Genomic DNA, 25,926 nt, shown 5'->3' with positions numbered 1-25,926 from the left:
ACTATTTAGCAAGCTCTCAGAATTTCATGATCTATGATCAATAGTTTTCTATTTTCTCAGGAAGCTACACTTTATAACTTATGACCCATTTATGGCATTTCTCACATCTCATACAAATAATTCCATTCCCAGTTAACCCACTTATATTTGTGATGATATAACTCATCTTAGGAAGAAATCAGCTGTACCTGATCAGCTTTGAAATATAGCTCATCTATTACCCAGAATTCTCTCTGTGACATATCCCAGCTGAATTTCATTCATCACTATTTTCCCTCTCCCTCGATAGGTGACAATTGCCAAAATTTTCCATTTCCTTCTGTCATCGAAGTTTTAAAAAATGGTTGCATATTTGCTTTTAATTTCAGATTCCGTGTCTGAATATATTTTGTCAAACGTTCTAAGTTGTGGCTCCAATAACTTATACACCTCCCTGGAGCCAAACATAGCCTCTTATAGGTTTGACTTGTTTCTATATTATCCCTTTATGTTTTTATTCAAGTTCCTCTTTCATTGAGCGTGTGTAATAGGAATATAATCTTTTTTGAAATCAAGTTTATAGATTTTCTTTGATCAGCCTCATCCATATTCTGGTTATCCTCTGCCATGTAAAACTACTTTCCCATCAGTTGATTTCTTCATCAGTGAATTTGTTTCAATTGCTCAACATTAATTTTGTTCTCAAATTTTTACGTTTATTTTTTCCTAGAGGGTTTTATTTCTTATACCAGTCACTTTTTGCTCTCTAATCAAGTGCAATGTCCAAGTTCTAAAATGGCAGCTTTGTTTTAAATTCTTAAATGTTGTTACTTTGCAAAATATCAATTCTATTATTGTAATAACTGTGGTATGTTAACCATTTACTACGTATTAATAATTAGAGATTTGTTAAGCACTTATGTGCCAAGTATTGTACTAAGCACTGGGGAAGAAACAAAATAGGGTTGGACACAGTCCCTTTCCCATGTGGGGCTCACTGTCCGTGTAGGAGGGAGAGCAGGTATTTACTCCCCATTTTACAGATGAGGAAATTGAGGCACAGAGAAGTTAAGGCACTTGCGCCCAATTTCACACAGCAGGCAAGTGCCCTGGGTTTTGAACCCAGGTCCTCTGACTCCCAGGCTCGTGATCTTTCCACTAGACCAAGTTACTTCTCAGCGCACCTGTAGCCAAATAAAAGTGCTATCAGTAAGTATAAGAACGCTCTAAGGAATGTCGGCTGTACAGTTCAGTAGACCCATAGTGGGAAAAGCAGTGTTATATGCTGGAATTACAATTAGGACATTGCAACCAGTGGAATAAGTGAATAACAGTAATGCTTGTTAATATAGCGCAATTAGAATTGATGTTAAGGAAAGCAGCCATCGCAGAGTGCCTCCAAACATGTTTCTGGAAAGGAGGGGGAAATACAGTGCCAGGCTGAATGGTCCAAGAACTGGCAATTCTTATGTTTCTTTTGGTTTTAATCCGTACTGATAGTTATAGTGTGGTACTTTTGTTTTAGGAGTAGGCTCGGGGTCATTAACTGCTCACTAATGCATCTGGGAATGTTGGGAAAGCTTGTTAATCTCAGAGGACTTCTTCAGTCCTGGACTCTTGAGGGATTTGCAACTTAAAAGAACATTTGGTTGAGTTCCTAGAGAAGTGGATTTCTGGAGGCAGCCCCCATTAAATATATGTAAGGTGGAATTTGGGGAGAGTTTGAAATGAGGCGGGGTCTCGCCAGACAGTTGGAACGGGCATGGATCTGAGAAGATATATTTGACCTAATATCTTATAGAGGACACAATGAAGTAAACCTTGTTGTTGTAATCGACAGAGGCAGCCTGAATTATTTTTCTCCAAGCATAGCCTAACCCCATTTTCTGTGTTTTATTTTCCCTTGTTCATTATCACTAAGTATATTTACATAAAAATCGGATCCATATTTCTTAATGGGACATCAGCTCTCTTTCTCTATATTGCTTATGAAGTCATATTCTATCTGTGATATCATAATGGTCCCTAGAGCCAAAGATTATAATACTAAGGATGGGGAGAGTGCCTTGTGCCTACCTCTGGCCTGGAATGCTCTCCCTCTTCCTATCTGACAGGTGATCACTCTCCCCATCTTCAAAGAGCATGTCTTCTCTAAGAGGCCTTCTCCAATTAAACCCTCATTTCCTCTTCTCCCTCTCCCTTCTGTGTCTTCCTTGCACTTGGACCTGAACCCTGGATTCACCCCTCCCTCAGCCCACAACACTTATGTACATATATGGCATGTATTTATTTATACTTTTATCTGTCTCTCCCCTGAGAATGGGCTTGGGAGCCAGAAGGACCTGGGTTTTAAACCTGGTTCCGCCACTTGTCTGCTATATGACCTTCACTTCTCTCTGCCTCAGTTACCTCATCTGTAAAATGGGGATTAAGAGTATCAGCCCGATGTGGGACAGGGACTGTGTCCAACCTGATTTGCTTGTTATCTTTTCCCTGCTTAGTTCAGTGCCTGGAGCATAGTAAGTGCTTAAGAAAAAGTACAATACCTTAGGTAAAAGAAGCTACAGAATATAAGGACATGAATAAGGAGGCAGGAGTGGGATGAATATCAAAGTGCTTATGGAGTATGGGCCCAAGTGCATAGGTGATATAGAAGGGAGGAATAATCAGATGGGGAGATGAGAGATTAGACAGGGAAGGCCTCCTGGAGGAGAAATGATTTTAGTAGGGCTTTGAAGATGGGGAGAGTGGAGGTCTGTCAGATGGGGAGGGGGAGGGAGTTTTAGCCAGGAGGGAGGGCATTAGCAAGGGATCAGTGGTGAGAGAGACAAGATTGAGGCACGCTGAGTAGATTGGTTTAGGGGAGCTAAGTGGATGGGCCGGGTTGCAGTGGGAGAGGAATTGCCTGATTTCAAAGCCCAGACCTCTAGGACTTCGCTAAGAATAAGGCATATGAGGAACTCTTCTGAAGGAAGGAACACTGATACATTTTGTTCCACAGCCAAAGACTGCACCCCTAATCCCAGCCAGCCACAGGACAGTGTGAGTGCCGTGGCCGCGGAGAGTCGAGGGTGCTGTGGTCATGGTGAGAGAGTGTGGATAGTTCAATCTGTCAATCCATTAAGAGTATTTATTGAGCACTTTACTGGGTTCAGACCACAGTACTAAGCACTTGGGAGAGTTTGATACAGCAGAGTCTGTAGACACGTTTCCTTCCCACAATGAGTTTACAGTCTAGAAAAGGGGCTTACATTATAGACGGAGAGTTTACAGTCTACAGTCAGTCAACCGCTGGTATATACCAAGCATTTGCTCTGTGCAGAGCACAGTACAAAGCACTTGGGAGAGTACGATAGTACGAGAGTATGAAGATACAATCCCTTTTCTCAGGGCAACTCATCTTCACTAGCTGATAGCAACTCAAACACTCATTTTTCTGCTAATGGGACGATCACAAGACTTTGCCCTAGGATCTGGGTTTCTGGGTTGCTCAAGAGACAGAAGTGTTCTCAGGTAGCATCTGGGGGTTACCGAGATGAATTTAAGAATCAGCCGCTCAAGCTGAATGGAGCGGGGGTGGAAAAAAGAGAAGCAAAGTAGCTTAGTGAAAAGACATAGGTGTGCAAGTCAGGAGATCTAGATTCTAGTCCCAGGTCTGCTGCATGCCTGCCGTGTGACTTAGAGCAAGTTATTTAACTTCTCTTTGTTTCAGTGTTCTCATGTGTAAAATGGGGATGGAAATACCTGTTATCCCTCCCCCCTAAACTCTGAGCTCCACATGGGGTGGGGACTGTGTTTTATCTGATTATTACATCAAATTCTCATTTAATTACCCCAGGAAATGATAAAGCTGGATAATTTGAATAGTTTCTAGAAGGTTTTCAATACATTCATTGCTGAGAGTTCCAAAATGAATTTATAGAGGAGAAAGAGTTGCTAGAGGAAACGGTTGAAGAAATTAGAAGGCTCAGGAAAGGTTTAGATAGATTCAAGGACTATAGGTTCATGATGGGATGTTAGAGCGAAAAACTGGGGATATATATTAGAAGGTGGATCCGTAACCTGAAGATGGATGTAGAGAGGACAATGAGGTGGAAAGATAACAATTATTCTATCATTTTACTCCAGTAGACAGCCGCTCTAGATCATTCAGGCAGCATAGTGGAATTTTTTTGGGTTGACTTGGCCTGGTTGGGCAGAGTACATGGATTAAATGAACAAGATAATTGCTCAAATCCCTTCACTTCAGGTGGGTAGATATTGTCTCTGTTTGTGACTATTTTTTCATTATTTTTTATAGTTGCCAGTGCTATTCTAGATTTGAGAGAACACCAAAAAATAACACATAGGGAGTGTTGTAGTGGATCTATGAAATGTGGAATTGGGAATGGTTGTACTTTGGGGAGTAGGTATACTGGTTTTCTCAGGTTGCTGCCCCTGGTTGATGTAGAGCATCTGATCAATTCTCATCCTCTAAGATAATCCAAGACATCCATAAACAACAAGGTGTGATTACTTTGCAGATAACCAGCTGATTGAATCCTGCCTTCAGCTTTCAGGCCACAAGAGATTTTACCTGTGACACAGATGGGATTAAGGAACTAATAATTGAAGCATTTATAAAAATGGGTCATGGTCATTTTTGTTGCTCATAGTTGTATAAGGAAATGTCCATTAGCTGTGTTTTTAAGAGTTTTAACAGACAGCAAAGTCTTGCATATTTTCATTGAATATTGCATTTTAATGAGTTTGGCTTTTGTTGTGCCAAACACACAGTGTTAGGTAATAATAATGGTATTTATTAACCATTGACTAACATGCCCAAACACTGTAGGAAGTATTGGGGTAGACACCAGATAAGCAACTTGGACGTGACCCCTGTCCCTCACAAGGCTCATAGTCAAAAGGGAAGGCTTTATAGCCCCATTTTTCAGATGAGGCAATTGAGGCCCAGAGAGGCTAAGTGACTTGCTCAAGTTCACTCAGCAGGCAAGCAGTGGAGCAGGGACTAAAACCCAGGTCTCCTGACTAAAATTTGGGCTTTTTTCACTAGACCATGCCATCATTCTACATAGAGTATCATTTTTACTCTAGGGAGAAAAATATATATATGTGCATATATATATATGCACATATATATATTTGTTGGTCTTTCCTCTGCTGGCTTTACAAATTACATTTGTCCCATCTGCAGTATTACAGCATAGAACTGTAATAGAACTGTAATATTAATTTCTAATTTTATTTTGGGGTGCTTTGAAATTATGTGAAGAGTTACAGAAGTTTTAAAGATGAAAACCATTTCCCAAATGTTGAATGCATTTTTCAAGGCTTTTAAGATCTTGAATACAGGGGGCGGGGGGGAGGACCTCAGACGTGCGCTCTTGAACATGTTGTGAGATTACAGAAAGAAATGTCAGCGCTTTCTTCAGCTACGTTTTCCTCTTTTAATACATTGCTCAGATGAGGCATACGTTAGCACTTCCTGCTGTTGTCTGTTCCAATTTCCACCCAGATTTGACAGTCCTTCTGAGCTATATCTCTGAGGGAGGGAAGACACATCTGGAAAGATTCCTGTGCCTTTTTATATCATGCTGGATTCACGATTTCACCATGGACCTTTTCCTTTGTGTCTGCTAATGATGCCATCCGAGTGGTGTAAAGTGACTTGTCCAGAAAGACTGGTCGGGACCACAAGACCCCTTCTATTGAGACACCCACCGAGTTCAAACACTTGCTGTGGCTTAGAATTTAAGGTAGCTGCCTCCAAAGCCCCCAAATGAATTGTAGCCTTCCCTGCTGCTCATTCGAATCAGCCTAGAGACTGAGAGTTCAATTTAATCTCTCGGTCATCAGTCAAGTCGAGATCTAATACTATGAAAAAAGCTACAGCAGCTGGTCTCTGGCTCTTAACTTGAATTCTCTTTGAAGGAATCACTGTTAGGCAGACAAGTAGCTGAAATGAGAAGCGCTTAGTTCCAGAAAGCCAGACTTATCCACAGCTGCTTTAGACCCAGACCAGGAGACTCATGCAGTGAAAGCAAACAAGAAAACAAAGTGCTGTGGGCTCGTAAGAAAACCGATGGACCCTCAGCCTTGTTTGCACCAGTATAGGGTATAAGGCAGTCAAAACAGATTCATGGAAGGGGGTTAAGAGTTCAATCAATCATATTTATTCAATGCTTTACTGTGTGCAGAGCACTGTACTAAGCACTTGGGAGAGTACAATATAGCAGAGTCGGTATTTCCTGCTCACATTGAACTGGCAGTCTAGAGGGGGAAATGACAAGTTCATCTGAGATGACAAGCACTGGGGCTCAATGGAAGGAAGAGTGCGGGTTGCATGGATTAGGATCACCGCTAGGGTACACGGCCTCTGCTACAAGCAACGGGAAATGGATGGGAAGTCAAGTCACCTGACCTGGTGCATTGGACTTATTTCACTGCCTGGATCATTTTTCCAAATGAAACTTGGTCTACTTTCCCACTCCTCAAAAATCTCCAATGGCTACCCATCCACCTCCTCATCGGATGGAAACGTCGTACCTTCGACTTTAAGGCACTAAATCAGCTCTCTCCCTCCTACCTTACCTTGCTGATCTACTACCACTCAATCTGCACACTTCCCTCTTTGAACACCTCCTTACTTTTTATGCCTCAGTCTCATCTGTGTCACCACCAACTGCTTGTCCACTTCCTCCTGTGATCAGAAACTCCTTCTCCCCCTTCCTGTCTGACAGTCTACCACTCTTCCTCATTTTCGTAATCCCTCAAAAATTACATCTCCAAGAGACCTTTCCTGACTGAGCCCTTATTTCTCTTACCACCCTCCCTTGTGTGCTGCATGTGCACTTGGCTGGATACCCCCTAAGCACTTAGGTACTCACCCACAGCAGTTATGTGCATAATCTTATACCCCCTAAGCACTTAGGTACTCACCCACAGCAGTTTTGTACATAATCATATACTATTTCCCCTCTCTGTAGTTTATTTTCATGTCTGTCTCCTCTTATAGGCTGTAAACTCCTTGTGGGCAGTGACCGTGCCTTTCAACTCCATTATATTGTTCTTTCCCAAGTGGTTCATACAGTGCTCCGTGCACAGTAAGGGTCAATAAAATATCACTGACAAAAAAAAATTTAGCATGTTGCTGTTTTTTCTGTTTATTTTTCCCTCATTTATGTTCTTCCCTGTTTGTTTTTTTGCAGCTGTATAGTTCCATGGACTTTGGAAGAAGATGGCACCTGATGCATGGCCGTATCACCCCCAACAGGTTTTACTGGTGAGTGGAATCCACCAATTCTTCTTTGTAAATCAGAGACAGATAGATATAAGAACATAGAGGCAGGTGGCCATTGGATTTTAAGGGAGCAGATAACAAGGGGACTATATAAGGAGAATATTAGCATGGGAAAAAACAATGCATTTCTGGGCCAGCTGCCCCCACGTAATGAACTCATTTCCAAGTGTTCTAGCTCTCCACTTGAAGTTCTTGCCAGAACATTTCACCCATCCTCTGCCTTAAGACAACAGAAAATCCTCAAAGGCCCATAGCTGTGGACATTAAGAAGTTAAATGCAAGTGGTTAAATCAGTCAGTCAAACGATGGAATTTATTGAGTGTTGAGTTGTAGCGGAAGAAGAGAGAGGATGCGTAGGAGAGAAAGAACTGATTGAATGCTTTAAAACCAATGGAGAGAAGTTAGTGCTTGATGTGGAGATGATGGGCAACCATTAGAGGTTTTTGAGGAGTGGGGAGATGTGCACAGAATTTTTTTTTTTAAGAAAAATGATCCTGGCAGTAGAGTGAAGCTAGGCCCGGAGAGGATGAAGACCAGAGGTCAAGAGGTCATTCATTCATTCATTCATTCAATAGTATTTATTGAGCGCTTACTATGTGCAGAGCACTGTACTAAGCGCTTGGGATGAACAAGTCGGCAACAGATAGAGACAGTCCCTGCCGTTTGACGGGCTTACAGTCTAATCGGGGGAGACGGACAGACAAGAACAATGGCACTAAACAGCGTCAAGGGGAAGAACATCTCGTAAAAACAATGGCAACTAAATAGAATCAAGGCGATGTACAATTCATTAACAAAATAAATAGGGTAACGAAAATATATACAGTTGAGCAGACGGGTACAGTGCTGTGGGGATGGGAAGGGAGAGGTGGAGGAGCAGAGGGAAAAGGGGAAAATGAGGCTTTAGCTGCGGAGAGGTAAAGGGGGGATGGCAGAGGGAGTAGAGGGGGAAGAGGAGCTCAGTCTGGGAAGGCCTCTTGGAGGAGGTGATTTTTAAGTAAGGTTTTGAAGAGGGAAAGAGAATCAGTTTGGCGGAGGTGAGGAGGGAGGACGTTCCAGGACCGCGGGAGGACGTGACCCAGGGGTCGACGGCGGGATAGGCGAGACCGAGGGACGGCGAGGAGGTGGGCGGCAGAGGAGCGGAGCGTGCGGGGTGGGCGGTAGAAAGAGAGAAGGGAGGAGAGGTAGGAAGGGGCAAGGTGATGGAGAGCCTCGAAGCCTAGAGTGAGGAGTTTTTGTTTGGAGCGGAGGTCGATAGGCAACCACTGGAGTTGTTTAAGAAGGGGAGTGACATGCCCAGATCGTTTCTGCAGGAAGATGAGCCGGGCAGCGGAGTGAAGAATAGACCGGAGCGGGGCGAGAGAGGAGGAAGGGAGGTCAGAGAGAAGGCTGACACAGTAGTCTAGCCGGGATATAACGAGAGCCCGTAATAGTAAGGTAGCCGTTTGGGTGGAGAGGAAAGGGCGGATCTTGGCGATATTGTAGAGGTGAAACCGGCAGGTCTTGGTAACGGATAGGATGTGTGGGGTGAACGAGAGGGACGAGTCAAGGATGACACCGAGATTGCGGGCCTGCGGGACGGGAAGGATGGTCGTGCCATCCACGGTGACGGAGAAGTCTGGGAGCGGACCGGGCTTGGGAGGGAAGATGAGGAGCTCAGTCTTGCTCATGTTGAGTTTTAGGTGGCGGGCCGACATCCAGGTGGAGACGTCCCGGAGGCAGGAGGAGATGCGAGCCTGAAGGGAGGGGGAGAGGACAGGGGCGGAGATGTAGATCTGCGTGTCATCTGCGTAGAGATGGTAGGTCAGAGAGAGCTGCTGCACCATTTGAGGCAGGCTATGACAAGTGCTTGGATAAGCATAGTGGTGATTTGGATGGAGAGGAAAGGGCAGATTCTAGGTATGTTGTGAAGGTTGTACTGACAGGGACTTGGTGATTGACCAAATATGTGGTTAGAATGAAGGACACGAATCAAGAGTAATGCAGTCTGGCTGATGAGACAGGAGGATGGAGGTAGTTTCAACAGTGATGGGAGGAGAGGATTTAGGTGGGAAGATGGGGAGTTCTGCTAAGTTTGAAATGTCAGATAGAGCATTCGAACAGAGTTGTCCTGAAGGCAGGGAGAAGTGAGAAATTGCAGAGAAGGAAATGGTCTGGGTCAGAGAGATAGATTTGGGAGTCATCCATGTAGAGGTGGTAGATGAAGACATAGGGGTTAATGAGTTCTCCAAGGGGGTGAGTGTAAATAGTGAATAGAAGGCGACCCAGAACTTTGTTTTAAGGTACCCAAAGTTAGGGTGTGGGAGGCAGAGGAGGAATCAATAAAAGCAGCAGTGTGAAGCAGTGAGAAGCAGCGAGAAGCAGCATGGCTCAGTGGGAAGAGCCTGGGCTTGGGAGTCAGAGGTCATGGGTTCTAATCCCAGCTCCGCTGCTTGCCAACTGTGTGACTTTGGGCAAGTCACTTAACTTCTGTGTGCCTCAGTTACCTCATCTGTAAAATGGGGATTTAAACTGTGAGCCTCACGTGGGACAACCTGATCGCCTTGTATCCCCCCAGCACTTAGAACAGTGCTTGCACATAGTAAGTACTTAACAAATACCACTATTATTATTATTATTATTATTATTATTATGAGTGATTGAGAAATAGCCACCAGATAGGTAGGAAGAGAACCAAGAGAGGAGAGTGTCAATGATGCCAAGGTTAGATAGTGCTTCCAAGAGAAGAGAGTAGGCATGGTCTAATGGATAGAGCGCGGGCCTGGAAATCAGGGGACCTGAGTTGTACTCCTGGCTCCACCACTTCTTTGCTTTGTGATCTTGGGCAATTCACTTGATTTCTCTCTGTCTCAGTTTAACCTCATCTGTAAAATGGGGATTGAGACTGCCCCATATGGAACAGGGACTGTGTCTAACCCTTTTTCTTTGTACCCACACCAGCACTAAGTACAGAATGTGGCACACCATAAGCACTTAACAAATACCACAAATATTATTGTTATTATAATTACAGTATCAAAGTCGGCCGCAAGGTGTAGGAGGATTAGGATGGAGTAGTTTGGTGGATTTGGTAAGGAGAACGTCATTGGTGACCCTAGAGAAGGCAGTTTTAGAGTGGGTGGAAGCCAGTTTGCAGGGGGTTGAGGAGAGGATTGGAGGTTGCGCAGATGCAAGCAACTTGCTTGAGGAGTTTGGAAAGGAATGGTAGGAGCGAGATGGGGCAGTTGTGATTTGGTGATGTCTAGTTGGGACTTGTGAAAGAAAATAAAATGAAATGGAAATGCCTAGCCTGCAGGGATACAGTTGCTGCTCCTTTGTGAGGAAGAAAGAATAAACTCCAAGTCCCACATGCCATTTGTTGTTGTCTCCGAATTCCCTAAACTCTGCACTTCTTTCACATTGGCCCCCAGAGGGAAGAACAAGTTTGTACCCTTGTAAACAAGCCCAGCGACTGCTGGAAACCTTGTTTTATAATCATCACTTTTACTCTTCTGAAGGGCAATTGCTGTCGTCATTCCTTTGGTGACATGGCTGTCATATAAAGGGAAATCATTTCATACAAACAGGTTTCTCTAGCTGAAATCCAGAGCATCTCTGGATATGAACACATACGGGAGAGCTGAACTATAACTTCAATAAGAGGCAACAAGCTAGAAACCCAGATTTGGGGTGAAGAATACAACAGTGAGCTAGGATAAGGTTAAAAGTGTCCTGGGGCTCAGAGAATAGTTTGTAAGAGATTTCTCATTGACAGAAGAGTGAGGAAGGTGATGGAGGGTCCCAAGAATATGATAATCCCTTCTTCCAAAATTCAAGATGCTCTCATTCTGCAAGATTGAACTCCTAAGGAGGGCTCCTCTTGAGCTGATCTAGCTGCAGGAAAACAGGGAATTATGAGAAGCCAATGTGGCTGGGCTGAGTGGTGGTTCTCCTCCTTCCCACATAGTCTCTCTTTCACCAGTTGGTTATCAATCAATCATATTTATTGAGCTCTTATTGTGTGCAGAGTACTAAGCACTTGGGAGTGTACAATATAACTAAGAAGGTAGACATGATCTCTGCCCTCAATGAGCTTAAAATCTAGAGGTCATGTCAGTGGAGTTGACCTTAGTCCTGCTTATTGCTGTATGCTTTTTGGATTCGCTCCTCTCTGTCAAAAATGTGGGGAGAGGTCCAAGAGTTATCAGATATTGATCTCATTTCTTCCCCTATTCCTCTCCTTTACATGGTGGTTTGCTTATCCTAGTAATATTCTTTCTTACGTTCTGTCTAGTTTTTTTTTTCTTTTTCTTAAAAATGGTATTTGTTAAGGGCTTACTGTGTGCCATGCACTGTTCTAAGCACTGGAGTGGATATGCTAGTCAGGGTGGATACAGTCCATGTCCCATATGGAACTCACAGTCTTAATCCCCATTTTATAGATGAGGCAACTGAAGCGCAGAGAAATTAAGGTCACACACCAGGCACATGGAGGAGGAGGGGATTAGAATCTAGGTCCTTTGATTCCCAGACCTGAGCTCTTTACACTGGGACATCCTGCTTCCATAAGTCAAAAAACAGGGAGAGAGGGAAAAGGAGAGACAGCCCACGCTGAGCGAGATTGGGATTGCTTTCAGGAAAATCAGCATCTCTTCAAACAAAGTTAGCATTTCAGCTGAGTATTCCAGAGCTGCCTACCCATTTGCAACCACAATTTTGCAAACACAGTCATTTGCAATTGCAAGTAATGGAATTTAGACATCAACTTGATAGGCGGGATCAGATAGGGAGACCCTTTGAAGATCAGGGCGCACCACAAATAATATTTAATTCAACTTTCCCTTACATATTTAAAATAGTGTGGCAATTTTAAAATCATTATGTTGAAAATAACACAGACAAGGTCAATAGGAGAGCTTTGAAAGCACATACAGTCTGCAAGCAGCATCTGAATCCTCCTTCTAAAGCCTGGACTGCTATTGCCATGGGCTCTATTGTTTGCCACTTGATGTCCAGAGACATCTTAATGCAGTTAGAGAAACTTAGTGGTCAGAGGACAAACTTGGTAGTCACCTGCTGTATTGAGGGAGGCAAGAGGATCAGTGGGAAGAATCAGAGGCTGTTAGAAATCTGACTTTTGTGTTTGGAATTAAGGCCAGGGAAGGCAGAGGCTTCCATGACAGTTTAGTGGATGGTTTTTCCGTGGATTACTCAGGCTGTTATGTCTCTTAGCAGGAAAGAATAGATGGGATTGAGGGGATAAACCTAAGCCAAGGAAAGGCAAGATCAACACACGGACTACCACCAGTAGCAATATGAGAAGCAGCGTGGCTCAGTGGAAAGAGCATGGGCTTTGGAGTCAGAGGTCATGAGTTTGAATCCCAGCTCTGCCACTTGTCAGCTGTGTGACTGTGGGCAAGTCACTTAACTTCTCTGGGCCTCAGTTACCCCATCTGTAAAATGGGGACTAAGACTGTGAGCCCCATGTGGGACAACCTGATTCCCCCGTGTCTCCCCCAGCGCTTAGAACAGTGCTCCGCACATAGTAAGCGCTTAACAAATACCAACATTATTATTAGTAATGGTATTTATTAAGTGCTTACTGTGTGCAGAGTGCTTCCTAAATACTGAGAGAGAACACACACGTGGGAGTTAGACGCAGTCCATGTCCTCTGGCGGGAAGGAAGGTGAGGGCATTCACAAACTAAGTGTTCAGAAAGAGGTAGGGGCGCACAAAAGTAACAGATGCTGGGCAGGAGGGAAGTTGTGAGAAGAACTAAAGATTCAGAGAGACTTTGGTTTCAAAGGCATATTCCACTAAGGCCATTGTGCAGGGGAGTTGGGAAATCTTGATTCTCCTTAGAGGCAGTAGAATCCCAATGATGATAAAATTTTCAAGCCAGCAAATTAGATTGTTCTTGTTGTGGTTGAAATCTGAACCATTTTATTGGAGCATGAGGTCTGGGGTGAGAAAAAGCCAAGGATATAATACAACCTCTTTGCTGCCAGGGGCTTTTGGAAGCTGTGATCGCTTACTCAATTGCCACTTGTCAGGAGAATAAAGGGACTGCAGAGAGGAGGGGACCCATTTAAGTTGTGAGTTCATCCTTTTTTTTTCCCAGACTGTGGAAAAGTGAGCATTAGGAACTTGGGGGTCTCTGAGGAATCTGTAATTCCCCCAGATGAGTAGATATATGAATCACAGATCAGGGGATCAGGGGATGAAGGTGTCACAGCTTCCCCTGGAATTTGGCTCCAGGAATGTAGACCGTCTCAAATTGGCCATTCCCTGTGAACCCCCATTTTGGTTCTCTCTAAATCCTGTTTTAGGAATACCCAGACAATAAATTTATCCAGATTGCACTCTGCTGACATCATCTCAGCATCATTCATTAATCATTCATCCCCATCCCTCAGCATTGTGACCACAGCTCATGACGCTGACATGATTCTTTGGTTGTGGGTTTGTGGGGCTCAAGAAGAGCATTGGAGGGCTTGCAGGCCCATCCTGGGTGACTGGTTTTGCCAGTGAAGCACCTCAGTCGACAAAGGGCTCCTCCCACTGTGATATGCCAAATGTCTTTCAGACCTGTCGGTTGGGATGAACTTCCCATTGCTGGTGTTTTTGTAATGAGTGGGGTAATTATCAAGCAGTGGTTCTTAACACCATGCTTCATTCATAGTAGGAACTTAATAAATACCACTGCTGTTGTCCTGAATGATTGAAGAATTCATCTTCCTAGAGGTTCAATCAATCATATTTATTGACCTTTTAGTGCATGCAGAGCACCAAACTAAGGGTTTGGGAGAGTACAGTATAATAGTATGACAGACCTTCCCTTCCTTCAACAAGCATACAGTCTAGGGGTTGAATCAAATGCCTCATTGCTGTTCCTTGCACTTCTAGGGTTCTGTGATTTGGATGCAAATCCATTTAGCCATCTATACTAACAACCCAGCTGCAAATCTGCCTAGTTACCTAGTGGAAAGAGCATGAGCCTTGGAGTCAGAGAACCTGGATTCTAATCCTGGCTCTGCCACTCACCTGCTATGTGATCTTGGGCAAATCATTGAACTTCTCCATGCCTCAGTTCCCTCATCTCCAAAATGGGGATTCAGTACCTGTTCTCCCTCCTACTTAGACTGTGAATTCCATGTGGGGCCTGATTATCTTGAATCTACCCCAGGGCTTAGTACGGTGCTTGACACATAGTAAGTGCTTAGCAAATACCGCAGTCATTACCTGAACATTCAGATCCTTTGGGGGAATCCATGCTCATAAATAGGAATTGTCAATGGAGCACTTTCTACAGAGAATACAAGCAAAAGAAAAAAAAAACTTTTCCACATTCTGGTTCATTCTCTGCTTCTAAGCACCTTTTGCCTTTTTCCTCTACTGGGGAAAATAAAACCCAAAAAACCACCAACACAGATGGACCATTGATTTGACCCAATATGGGACTGATTATGTTTCCTATGTTTTTGTGAAGGTGAGGGGCATATTGAGTTATTCCCTACCTGCCAAGGTGGCTCCTTCACATAATGCTTTTTGACTTAGCCCTCTAAATCCCTCTGACAATAAACTGAGTGACTGAGCCACAGCATTTTGTAAGTAATTTCTCCCTTTCTCTCTCTCTTGAATTTCAATAGGCGGATTAGGGAACTCCTTAGGCAACCTACTTCTGTTTCTGCCCAGTCAGCATATTGCCTTTAAAATAGAGGGACAGAAGAGAGGTATCTCCCGGTCCAGGAAGTACTAGCAGTTTTTCTCTGAGTCAGACCATTTACAGACCTGTACAGAAATAAATCTGCCAGTTCAAGGGACTCTGGTGCTACTTCAGAGACGTCCTTTTTTAATGTTCGCATTCAATTTATATGAGGGCCCCATTCATTTCTGCAGCTCCTCTTTGGAAAAACAGAGTGCATATTAGCCCTGGGGGGAGGGGGAGGCGGTTTGTTATTTTTTGGGATTTTTTTTTTTTTTACTTTCCCCTCCTAAACCTGTCATATTTAGTCCCTTCCCAGCTTTCACCTTGTTCTGCTTTTGAGCAGATGCAGTCAAATAACCTGGGCAGAACCGTGAAAGTTTGAGGTTGGAATCATAGGTGGAACCCCTTGGGAATTTGAGCTTCGCATGTATGGTCTTTTGGGTGGATATGGGGACACTGAAGCATTGAGAAGGCAAGTCTTAGAATGAACCTGATCTATAAAAGACACTGTAGTATGCCATCGGTGCAGAGGTGCAGGATGGAAACACTGGCAGAATTTAAATGGGGTAAGTATGCAGTTCAATCAGAAAGGAACGTGATTTAGGAAAACAGAGACCCAAAATAGAAACCTAATGTGGTTCTTGGGCTTTTTTGACCAATCTTTTTAAGGACAAGAAACAGCTAGGCCTTATAGGAAAAGCACAGGGTTGGGAGTTAGGAAACTTGGGTTCTAATCCCAGCTCCTCACTTGCCTGCTTTGTGACCTAGAGCAAATCACTTAACTTCTTAGATGCTTAGTACAGTGCTCAGCACACAGTAAACTGCTCAATAAATGTGATTGATTTCTCTGTATTTCAATTTTCTCATCTGTAAAAGGGGGGTTAAATACCTCTTTTTCCTCTCCATTGGACTGTGACCCCAATGTGAACAGTGACTGTGTCTAATCTGAGTGCCCTGTACCTCAGTTTTTAGCATAACACTTGCCACAGAGTAAACACTTTACAAATATCACTATCATTATTAATAGTAGTAACAGTAATGAGGTAGTGAAATCAAAGAAGCCTGGCTGCTTTCTCTGCTATGTCATTTCTGCTATAATGTGCTTTCATTATGTTATTTGGATATAGTACAATGGAAGAAGACCAACAAGTTGGTCCTGAGTATAAAGTGATCCACAAATTGATTCACCGTAAGGAACATTCATTCATTCAATAGTATTTATTGAGTGCTTACTAGGTGCAGAGCACTGTACTAAGCACTTGGAATATACAATTAGGCAACAGATATAGACAATTCCTGCCCAATGATGGGCTCACAGTCTAATCGGGGGAGACAGACGGATAAAAGCAAGACAACATAATCACAATAAATAGAATGAAGGGGATATACACCTCATTAACAAAATAAATAGGGTAATAAAAGTATATACAAATTAGCATAGTGCTGAGGGAAGGGGAAGGGAGGGGGGAGGAGCAGAGGGAAAGGGGGCTTAGGTGAAGGGGGGAAGGGGGAGGGAGCAGAAGGCGCAGAGGGAGCAGAGGGAAAAGGGGAAACTCAGTCTGGGAAGGCCTCTTGGAGGAGGTGAGCTCTCAGTAGGGCTTTGATGTGGGGAAGAGAGTTAGTTTGGCTGAGGTGAGGAGGGAGGGCATTCCAGGACAGCGGTAGGACGTGAGCCAGAGGTCGACGGCGGGATAGTCGTGAACTGGGGGCGGTGAGGAGGTCAGTGGCAGAGGAGCGGAGCGTGCGTGGTAGGCAGTAGAAAGAGGGAAGGGAGGTGAGGTAGGAGGGGGCAAGGTGATGGAGAGCCTTGAAGCCCAGAGTGAGAAGTTTTTGTTTCGTGCGGAGGTTGATGGGCAACCACTGGAGGTTTTTAAGGAGGGGAGTGACATAATAATAATAATAATAATGTTGGTATTTGTTAAGCGCTTACTATGTGCAGAGCACTGTTCTAAGCGCTGGGGTAGACATAGGGGAATCAGGTTGTCCCACGTGGGGCTCACAGTCTTAATCCCCATTTTACAGATGAGGGAACTGAGGCACAGAGAAGTTAAGTGACTTGCCCACAGTCACACAGCCAAGTGGCAGAGCTGGGATTCGAACTCATGAGCCCTGACTCCAAAGCCCATGCTCTTTCCACTGAGCCACGCTGCTTCTCTACATGCTGCTTCTCTACATGCTGCTTCTCTACATGCCCAGAGCATTTCTGCAGGAAGATGATCCGGGCAGCGGAATGAAGAATAGACTGGAGTGGGGAGAGACAGGAGGAAGGGAGGTCAGAGAGAAGGCTGACACAATAATCCAGCCAGGATATTATGAGAACTTGTACCAGTACAATAGCCATTGGGATGGAGAGGGAAGGGTTGATCTTGGCGATATCGTAAAGGTGAGACAGGCAGGCGTTGGTAACGGATTGGATGTGTGGGGTGAATGAGAGAGCGGAGTCAAGGATGACACTGGGGTTGTGGGCTTGAGAGACAGGAAGGATGGTCGTACCGTCCACAGTGACAGGGAAATCAGGAAGAGGACAGGTTTGGGAGGGAAGATAAGGAGCTCAGTTTTGCACATGTTGAGTTTTAGGTGGCGGGCAGACATCAGTTGTTTGCTTGTTTGTAATGTGAGTTGAGACTGCATTTCCAAAGCATCTACCTCAACTTTATTGTAGTCTGCCATATAAGACTTTGTATTGCTATCTATTTTCTGCAACTTTTCAGTATTTACTACAATAAAGTAACAGAGAGTGGCGAGGATGGAATGCATTCCGCTACTGGTGGGCATAATAATACTATCAGAATTTGCAAGAAAAATGTCAATCATTTGGTACCTTTAAACACTTTCCCCAAATGCATTAATTTCCGTGGAATCACTCGTCATGAAAATACAATTTTCCCATAATGTACGATTATACAAGAATACAACTACTGCACTGTAGCATAAATGGCTGCATTTCAGCCGTTTTGGAAGATGGAATGTAGGTGGCAAGATAGCAGATGTCAGTTTTAGCTGCTGACTCAGGAAGTTTGGGGTTGGGATTCAGCTGAAAAGGTATATTGAAACTTAAATGCCAGTTCTGGAAATTAAAGTTCAAATGAAAAAGACCTGTTTCTGAACTAGGAGGAAGTTACATGAGCACAAAAGAAATCCTTTAAGTATTTCGGCTTTTTCGGACTACGCTGGGAATACTAAAGGGGAGAAAATGCTTGAAGAGTGTAGGATAGTGGAGAAGAAATGACTGTGAACTAAGTGATTCACAATATCCTCATTCATCTCTTCTGGAACCATGGAAGTCCTAAAGCAGTGTTAGTTCAGAATCGGGTCAAAGGCCATATGCTCTGCTCAGACTCACAGCAGAGAACAGGAGAGTTCCGGTTAGCTCTTCTTTCCTTCCTATCTTGAAAGAAGGGCATATTCATTTAGCAGAGTGTAATGAATTCTTTCACTCCCTGAAACAAGCAGGGAGTTTGAAACTCCCTGAGAAGCACTATGGTATAGTGGATAGAGCACAGGTCTGGAAGTCAGAAGATCCTGGGCTCTAATGTAGGTTCTGCCACCTGTTTGCTGTGTGACCGTGGGCAAGTCACTTCACTTTCTTTGCCTCAGTTACCTCGTCTGCAAAATGGGGATTAAGTGTGTGAGCCTCATGTGGGACATGGACTGTGTCCAACCTCATTTGTTTGTATTTACCTCGGCACCTAGAACAGTTCCTGATTTGTAATAAGGGCGTAAATTCCACCAAAAGGCTCTTTGCATAGGGGTCTGGCTGTGGTGGGGCTGTGGAAACAATCAGTGATGTCTATTGAACCCTTAACATTTGCAGAGCACTGTTCTTATCCTTGGGAGAATACAGTAGAGTTGATAGACAGGATTCCTGCCCTCACGAGTATACAGTTTAGTTTGATTCCATATAACAGTTCATTGGAAAGCACCGGAATGGTTAACTGTAAATTTCATCACACTTGATTTTTCCCCCTCTTGATTCACCGAGTGAGCTCAGGGAGCATCCAGATGAGCAGTGAGGTCAGGCTGATAAGCTATGCTACCCGGTCGGCTTGCTCTTTCCCCACCTCTGATTGTCAGCCCTGGCCTGCAGAGCAAAATCCCCCAAATCTGGAAGGGATGTTCTCAGGCCAGTTCAATCCAAACCTTGGAGGATGCAAAAGTTTAAGAATTCTAAAAAGCTGAAAGACTACTCTTAATGTTATGTCCTACCAGACAAGGGAATCTGGAGAAGATGGGCGGGGAGCCCAACTGCAGAGGAACTTCCTCCGTGTTATTATTATCTACTGCAGAATAATTTAATCACCCAGTTTGTCATAAATTATTACTTGAGGTACAAAGCCCAGACTTGCTTTTAAATGTACAGTTTATTGGGTCAGAATGACAATTACATTGAAGTAATTCTATCTTAAGTTCTGTGAACTTGAGGTGATCACTAAAGCTACAGGACATAAAGGAAGCTCTTCTCTTCCCATTACTTGGTGGAGTGAATAAGACATCCCCTGAATGAAACTGGTAGCCTCTGGCCCTTCAGGGAAAATACTGCTTTGCTTTGTGTTTCACAAAGCACCTGCTTGTTACTTTCTCCCTGACTCCATCCTCTCACCACCCTCCCCTATTATTCACTTTCATTTCCATCTCCTAACAACCATTCATTACTTCTGCTGACATCCAATCTGAGCTTTCACCCAAATCTCAGACTGACCATTATGTGCAACCAGCAAACAATGGAGATAACATGTTTTATTCTTCAGTTGTTCATCATTGTTTTGACCTCTCCATGTCCTTGCATCCAATCAGTACCTGAAAGGGGATTTTTTTTTTTAAAATGAATTTCCCTGCTAAGTTCGGCAAACTCTTTCTCACCTTTAATAGATGTAATTTTAGAGTGTTTTTTGTAGTTGAGGGTTCCTCTCCTCCCACCTGGGTTCTCATCCTGGTTCTGTGTGACCTTAGGCAAGTCACTTAACTTCTCTATGTCTCAGTTTCCTCATTTGTCAAATGGGGATCAAATGCCCGCTCTCCCTCCCATCAGACTTTGAGCCACATGTGGGACAGGGTCTGTAATTAATCTGATTAGCTTGTGTGTACCCCATCATATAATACAGTGTTCAGTACATAATCAGCACTTAAATAGTATTTTTATTGTTATCAGGCAATCCATTTATTTATTGAGTACTGACTATGTGCAGAACACTGTACTAAGCACGTGGGAGAGTGCACCACAACACAGTTCATAGGCATGTTCCTTACCCACACCGGGTATTATTATTATCATTATCATTTGTCCTGCTGTCACAGGACCCTGGAAAAGGTGGGTGTCTCTAGGGCTGGATCAATATCAGTGTTTAATTCCTTTCAGGTTATAAAGCAGGGATTCTTTGTCACAGCCTCAGCCCTTCACTCTGGAGCTGTTCCACACTGACAAAACCCACAAAATTTAGAGTTCAAAATGTGCAACAAGCTAATTCTTTGACCCATTAGAATAAAGCATGGGTCTGGGACTCAGAATGGCTTGGGTTCTAATCCCAACTCCACCCCTTGTCTAATGTGTGACCTTGGGCAAGTCACTAAACTTCTTGGTGCCTCAGTTACCTGATCTCTAAAATGGGGAGGAAAACTGTGAGCCCATATGTGACATGGATTGTGTGTAACCTGACTCTCTTGTATTTATTCAGTCATTCATTCAGTCATATTTATTAAGTCCTTACTATGTGCAAAGCACTCTATCTACATGCCTGACACATAGAAAGCGCTTAACAAATGCCATAAAAACAACAACAAAAAAACCCTTAGTATCTGCATGAACAGGTGGACAGCAGGCACCCAAAGCTACAGAGAGGGTTAAATGCAACTAAAAAGATCATTTCTTTGGTCTCAGTCCATTTAAATTCAGCTATGAGCATTTCAGTTAGGGGACTGTCTAATGCATGGCACTGAGCATTCCCCATTAGTTAGGAAGCACATCCTGTCCTTTCCCTTTCCAGAAGGTTGCCATAAATTTCACTTTAGGCTGAATTTTGATGAACAGGATCCTTGCTTGGAGCATCTTTTGGAAAAAAAAAAATCACAATTTAATATGTTCAAGTGCCAAAAAAATAGATGCTTGCTCATTTCTAATCCATTTTTCCCCTTCCAAAAACTCAAAAGCTTCTTTGATTTATAAAAAGAATTTGGGAAGTGAATAGTCTATAATGCAAACAATTTAAAGTTTGAAAAGTAGCTGATGACAAAGCAAAGGAAAGGTACTTAAAGGATTTTTATTTCCTACTAATGTAGAAATGCAATTGATTTGGATGCCACCTCTGAACATGGTTGGTACAGCCTCCTTGGTAAATATTCTGTGGTTTGAAAAACTCCCCCTACCTCTGGAAACTTGATAAATTCTTATGCACTACATCAGCCTGAAAAGCAGACTACAGTTGACATTTTGTTCCTAATAGGCATGAAACCCCTAAGTCACAGAAAGATACTGCTTCATGTAACCTCCGTGTTAGAACTGGCACAAATTGACAGTCAGAATAGAGATAGCCCAGGCTAATGTCAATTTAGGAAGTGATAATAATAATAATAATTATGGCATTTGTTAAAAGCTTACTATATGCTAGACCCTGTACTAAGCACTGGGGTGGATACAAGCAAATTGGATTGGAAGCAGTCCCTTTCCCATGTGGGCTCACAGTCTCAATCCCCATTTTATAGACAAGGTAAATGAGGCACAGAGAAGTGAAGTGACTTGTTCAAGGTTACCCAGCGGACAAGTGGTGGAGTCGGAATTAGAACCACTGATCTTCTATCCACTATGCCATGCTGCCTTAGGGGTCAGAGGAGAAGGGAGCTGAGATCCAAACAGGAGAGAGCAGGAGGGAGCTGAAAGCCAAAGCAGACTTGGGGCCAGGACCCAATCTTATAAGGATGGATAGGAAAAAGAAATGCTTTACCGCGCACGAGTGTACTGGTGACAACCAATTTTCTCAACAGGCTGCTCTCTAGAGGACCCTTTTGCTTGTCGAGAAGCGGGGAGAGGAACAGAAACTCAGTTGACTCTAGAAGTGGGACTGGCCTCTCTGTCTTTCAGGTCCGTGCTCAGAAAAGTGTGTACAAGTGCTAACCAAGTGCTGGTGGTTCATTAAGTTAATAAATACGACAGACTCTTAGATCTATGTGTTTGTGAATCAGCCTTCTGCTCGGCACATTTCTTTCACACTTGACTTTCTAAAGCAACACCACTTTGTAGGGTAAGAGGCTTAGTGAATTTTCATAGATTGAAGAAAATGATGAGCTCTAGAAGGGTAGGTGAAGGGGTTATGATTCACATAAGAGGCACTTGGTTGGATTACAGGGGTGCCCGAGCATCTTTTCAGATCTACCAATCTTCCTGCCTACCTCTAGCCCACATCCTGCAGGCCAGAGGTAAGATTGGAATGCCCTTCCACTTCATATCCTACAGTTACTCTCCCCCAATTTCATGGCCTTATTCGGTGCCTTATTCTCTGTCCTCTAAGAGACCTTCCCTGACTAAGCCCCCCTTTCTGTGTCATCCTGACTTGCTCTCTTTATTCATCCCTACCCCCAGGCCCACAGAATTTTATGTACATATCTTTAATTTTATTTATATTTATTAATGTCTCTCTCCCCCTTCCAGACTGTAAGCTTGCTGTGGGCAGGGAATATGTCTGTTATATTGTTACATTGTATCTCCCAAGCTCTTAATACAGTGCCTTGCACACAGTAAGCACTCAGTAAATATGATTGACCGACTGACTTTCTAGTCCGAAGATTTTAGAGCATATCTGTTCTAGGAGCTGAATGGCTCTAGTCCCCACAAGTAGTGAGGAGCTGCTCGGCGTAATTATCACCTCTTGTGAACTACAGAATGAACAGTGCAGAGCTAATTCATTTCCAGCAGGAAAGGGAATGCCCCGAGGTAGATCTCGGTGATATGGCACTGGGGGAGAGGACCCTGAGGGTCGGTCCTTTTCATAAGGATCTTCTAGGGCTACTCATCATCACACTCTTCCCTCCTCGGAGTTGCCTTCCCTCCCAGTCTTCTCCTGCTCTGGCTGTTGCCAAATTTCCAGGCCTCGTTGGTCCCAGTAGTTAGTGAATGCATCTCAAACTCCAGCTGTGAGACCCAGCTTGCTCTGCTTTGCGTTTCTTTATGACCTGGGTCAGCGAGCCATAGCACATCAGACAAGTCGAGTTTCCAGCTGACAGGAGGCAGGGGAATCAGACTGTTTGTTTTCTGTTCTACCTATATCTCCGAGTGTGTGCCATGCCGGGGCACTGGGTGATAGCTTCAGTTTTGGCATCACCTCACGTAGATTTGGCCCCATTCAGTAGGCTCTGGAAACTAACTGGGTATATCACTCCAGGCCCTCCTGGATTTAGCAGTGAATAGGTTTCCGGGCAGAGCCACCCAAGACCAGGTACACTAAGGATCTCAGATAGAATTTTGGACCTGCTACCTCAGAGGAGCTTCTTTCATTAGAAAGTAAGCTGCTAGAGGGCAGGGATCATGTCTACCAACTCTGCTAGATTTTCCTAAGCACTTAGTACCGTGTCCTGCATCCTTGTCTTGTCTTACGTTGTCGAATCGTCTCCGACCCATAGAGACAGCATGGACACATCTTTCCCAAAGACCCCACCTCCATCTGCAATTGTTCTGGTAATATATCCATAGAGACTTCTTGGTAAAAATATGGAAGTGGTTTACCATTACCTTCTTCTGCACAGAAAAATTAAGTCTCCGTCCTTGAGTCTCTCCCATGCCGCTGCTGCCCAGCATAGGGGAGTTTTGACTTGTAGCAGCTTGTCTTCCACTCTCTAGTCACGAGCCAAGCTAGGAATGGAATGGATATGCCTCTGCTTGACTCTCCTTCCTGTAGCTGAGACTGGTAAAGTACTGGAAACTCTCCAGGTGTGACCCTGAGAGGGGGGTTCTTCATCCAGTAAGGGCTAAATAAATACCACTAATTGATTCATCTTTATTACCGTCACCCCACTTGGGCTTTTGCAAAAGGGAATCAAGACCACTGGCTGTTGGGAACCAATGACCCACCAGTCAAACCAGTCTGGGCAGCAACCAGATTCCACCCTGGCCAGCAAACACCCTTTCACTTTAACAGAGCAGGTGAGATATTTCCACATATGCTAAACAGGAATCATATGTTTACCTCAGAAGCAGCTGTTAAATAAAGGAGATTTTTGACGAGCCTTTGATAAGTGGATTTGAGCAAACCCCTTAAAAATGGTCATTTGTCAGGAGTTCTATGAGGCAGAATTTATTCTCATCAAGAGAACAAATTGAAACTTCCTTCAGCAGTTTTCAGGCATTCCCAGAGCTAAATGTGCAGTGGTTTAGTTCAATTCTGCCATCATTAAAAAATATGTGAGTGAAGAGACCTGAAATAAAAGGGATGGGGGAATTACCCTATTAGCCCAACTGGAAGCTTGGAGAGAAATTAGAATCCTGGTCAGTGTTTTTTGGTTTCTTGTCCCCCACAAGTTGTATCTGAAGAAAAGGGAAAGTAAGGCGTCTGCCTGAACTGTTGTTTAGATCATTATGTGGCATCATTATGCCACAGCAGTCAGCCAACTGTGGCATTTTGGTTTACTCTAAATTAAAGAGTGTGGCCTATTGGAAAGAGTCTGGGCCTGGTAGACAGAAGAACTGATTTCTAATCCCAGCTCTGTCAACTCTCTGCTGAATGACCCTTGGGCAAGTCACTTAACTGCTCTGTGCCCCAGTTTCCTCATCTGAAAAATGGAGATTCATTATAATAATGTTGGTATTTGTTAAGCGCTTACTGTGTGCAGAGCACTGTTCTAAGCGCTGGGGTAGATACATGGTAATCAGGTTGTCCCACGTGAGGCTCACAGTCTTAATCTCCATTTTACAGATGAGGTAACTGAGGCACAGAGAAGTTAAGTGACTTGCCCACAGTGACACAGCTGACGGGTGGCAGAGCTGGGAATCGAACCCGTGACCTCTGATGCGCCAAGCCTGTGCTCGTTCCACTGAGCCAGGCTGCTTCTCTTATCTGATCTCCCTCCTAATAATAATAATAATGTTGGTATTTGTTAAGTGCTTACTATGTGCCGAGCACGGTTCTAAGCGCTGGGGTAGACACAGGGGAATCAGGTTGTCCCACGTGGGGCTCACAATCTTAATCCCCATTTTACAGGTGAGGGAACTGAGGCACAGAGAAGTGAAGTGACTTGCCCACAGTCACACAGCTGACAAGTGGCAGAGCTGGGATTTGAACTCATGAGCCCTGACTCCAAAGCCCGTGCTCTTACCACTGAGCCACGCTGACTGGGAGCCTCATGTAGGACAGGGATTGTGTCTAACCTGATTAACTTGAATTTACCCCAGGATTTGACACATGATAAGCACTTAACAAATACCACTTTAAAAAATCAAACTCTGGTGCCTCTCTCTGCCTTCACTCTCTTTCCTCTATTTCTCTTAGCTGAAGCCAAAGTGGCAGGGGCCTCTCTCTAGAAATGAGTGAGTGCCAGTCTTAATGGAAGTTTTGCCATGAATCTGTTTGTGAAGACTTCCCACTCAGGATTTTAAATACACACTGGGGTGAAGAGCTCAACCAAAGCCAGTTGTTATCCCTTTTGCTTCCAACCACAGATTAGCAGAATTTTGCTAATTGGACAATGTTAGAACCAGCTCTCTGTTTTCTTGGGTCTCTTATCCAGACCTTTTATTTCTCATTATCTCTCTTACTTCCTACCACTTGTGCAGTTCACTGCTCTTTACAAGGGGAAGAGAAAGGAGATAAAACTCAGATTGGTCCTTTCCTACCAAAGGTCCACAGGACTAAATTCAGTTGGCTGGCCAATCAGTTTGTTTACTATTGGGAGGAGATGATGTGGCTTAGTGAAAAGGGCTCAGGCTTGGGAATCAGAAATCGTGGGTTGTAAATCCCGGCTCCACCACTTGTCAGCTGT

General features: G+C 43.9%; 1 protein-coding gene across 1 annotated transcript in view; it reads left to right on the top strand.

The window, feature by feature from the left end:
• SORCS3 (sortilin related VPS10 domain containing receptor 3) overlaps positions 1 to 25,926 on the top strand; it is a 400,591-nt gene that overhangs the window by 263,854 nt on the left and 110,811 nt on the right. The window contains exon 5 of the mRNA XM_029080272.1: positions 7,188 to 7,261. Coding sequence (XP_028936105.1) covers positions 7,188 to 7,261 — 74 coding nt within the window. The remainder of the gene's footprint in view (positions 1 to 7,187; positions 7,262 to 25,926) is intronic.

The sequence above is a fragment of the Ornithorhynchus anatinus genome, chromosome 16, assembly GCF_004115215.2.
Source record: "Ornithorhynchus anatinus isolate Pmale09 chromosome 16, mOrnAna1.pri.v4, whole genome shotgun sequence".
In the NCBI taxonomy this organism is placed as follows: domain Eukaryota; kingdom Metazoa; phylum Chordata; class Mammalia; order Monotremata; family Ornithorhynchidae; genus Ornithorhynchus; species Ornithorhynchus anatinus.
Note: the sequence above shows the minus strand (reverse complement) of the source record. Positions and strands in the feature narration are given on the sequence as shown.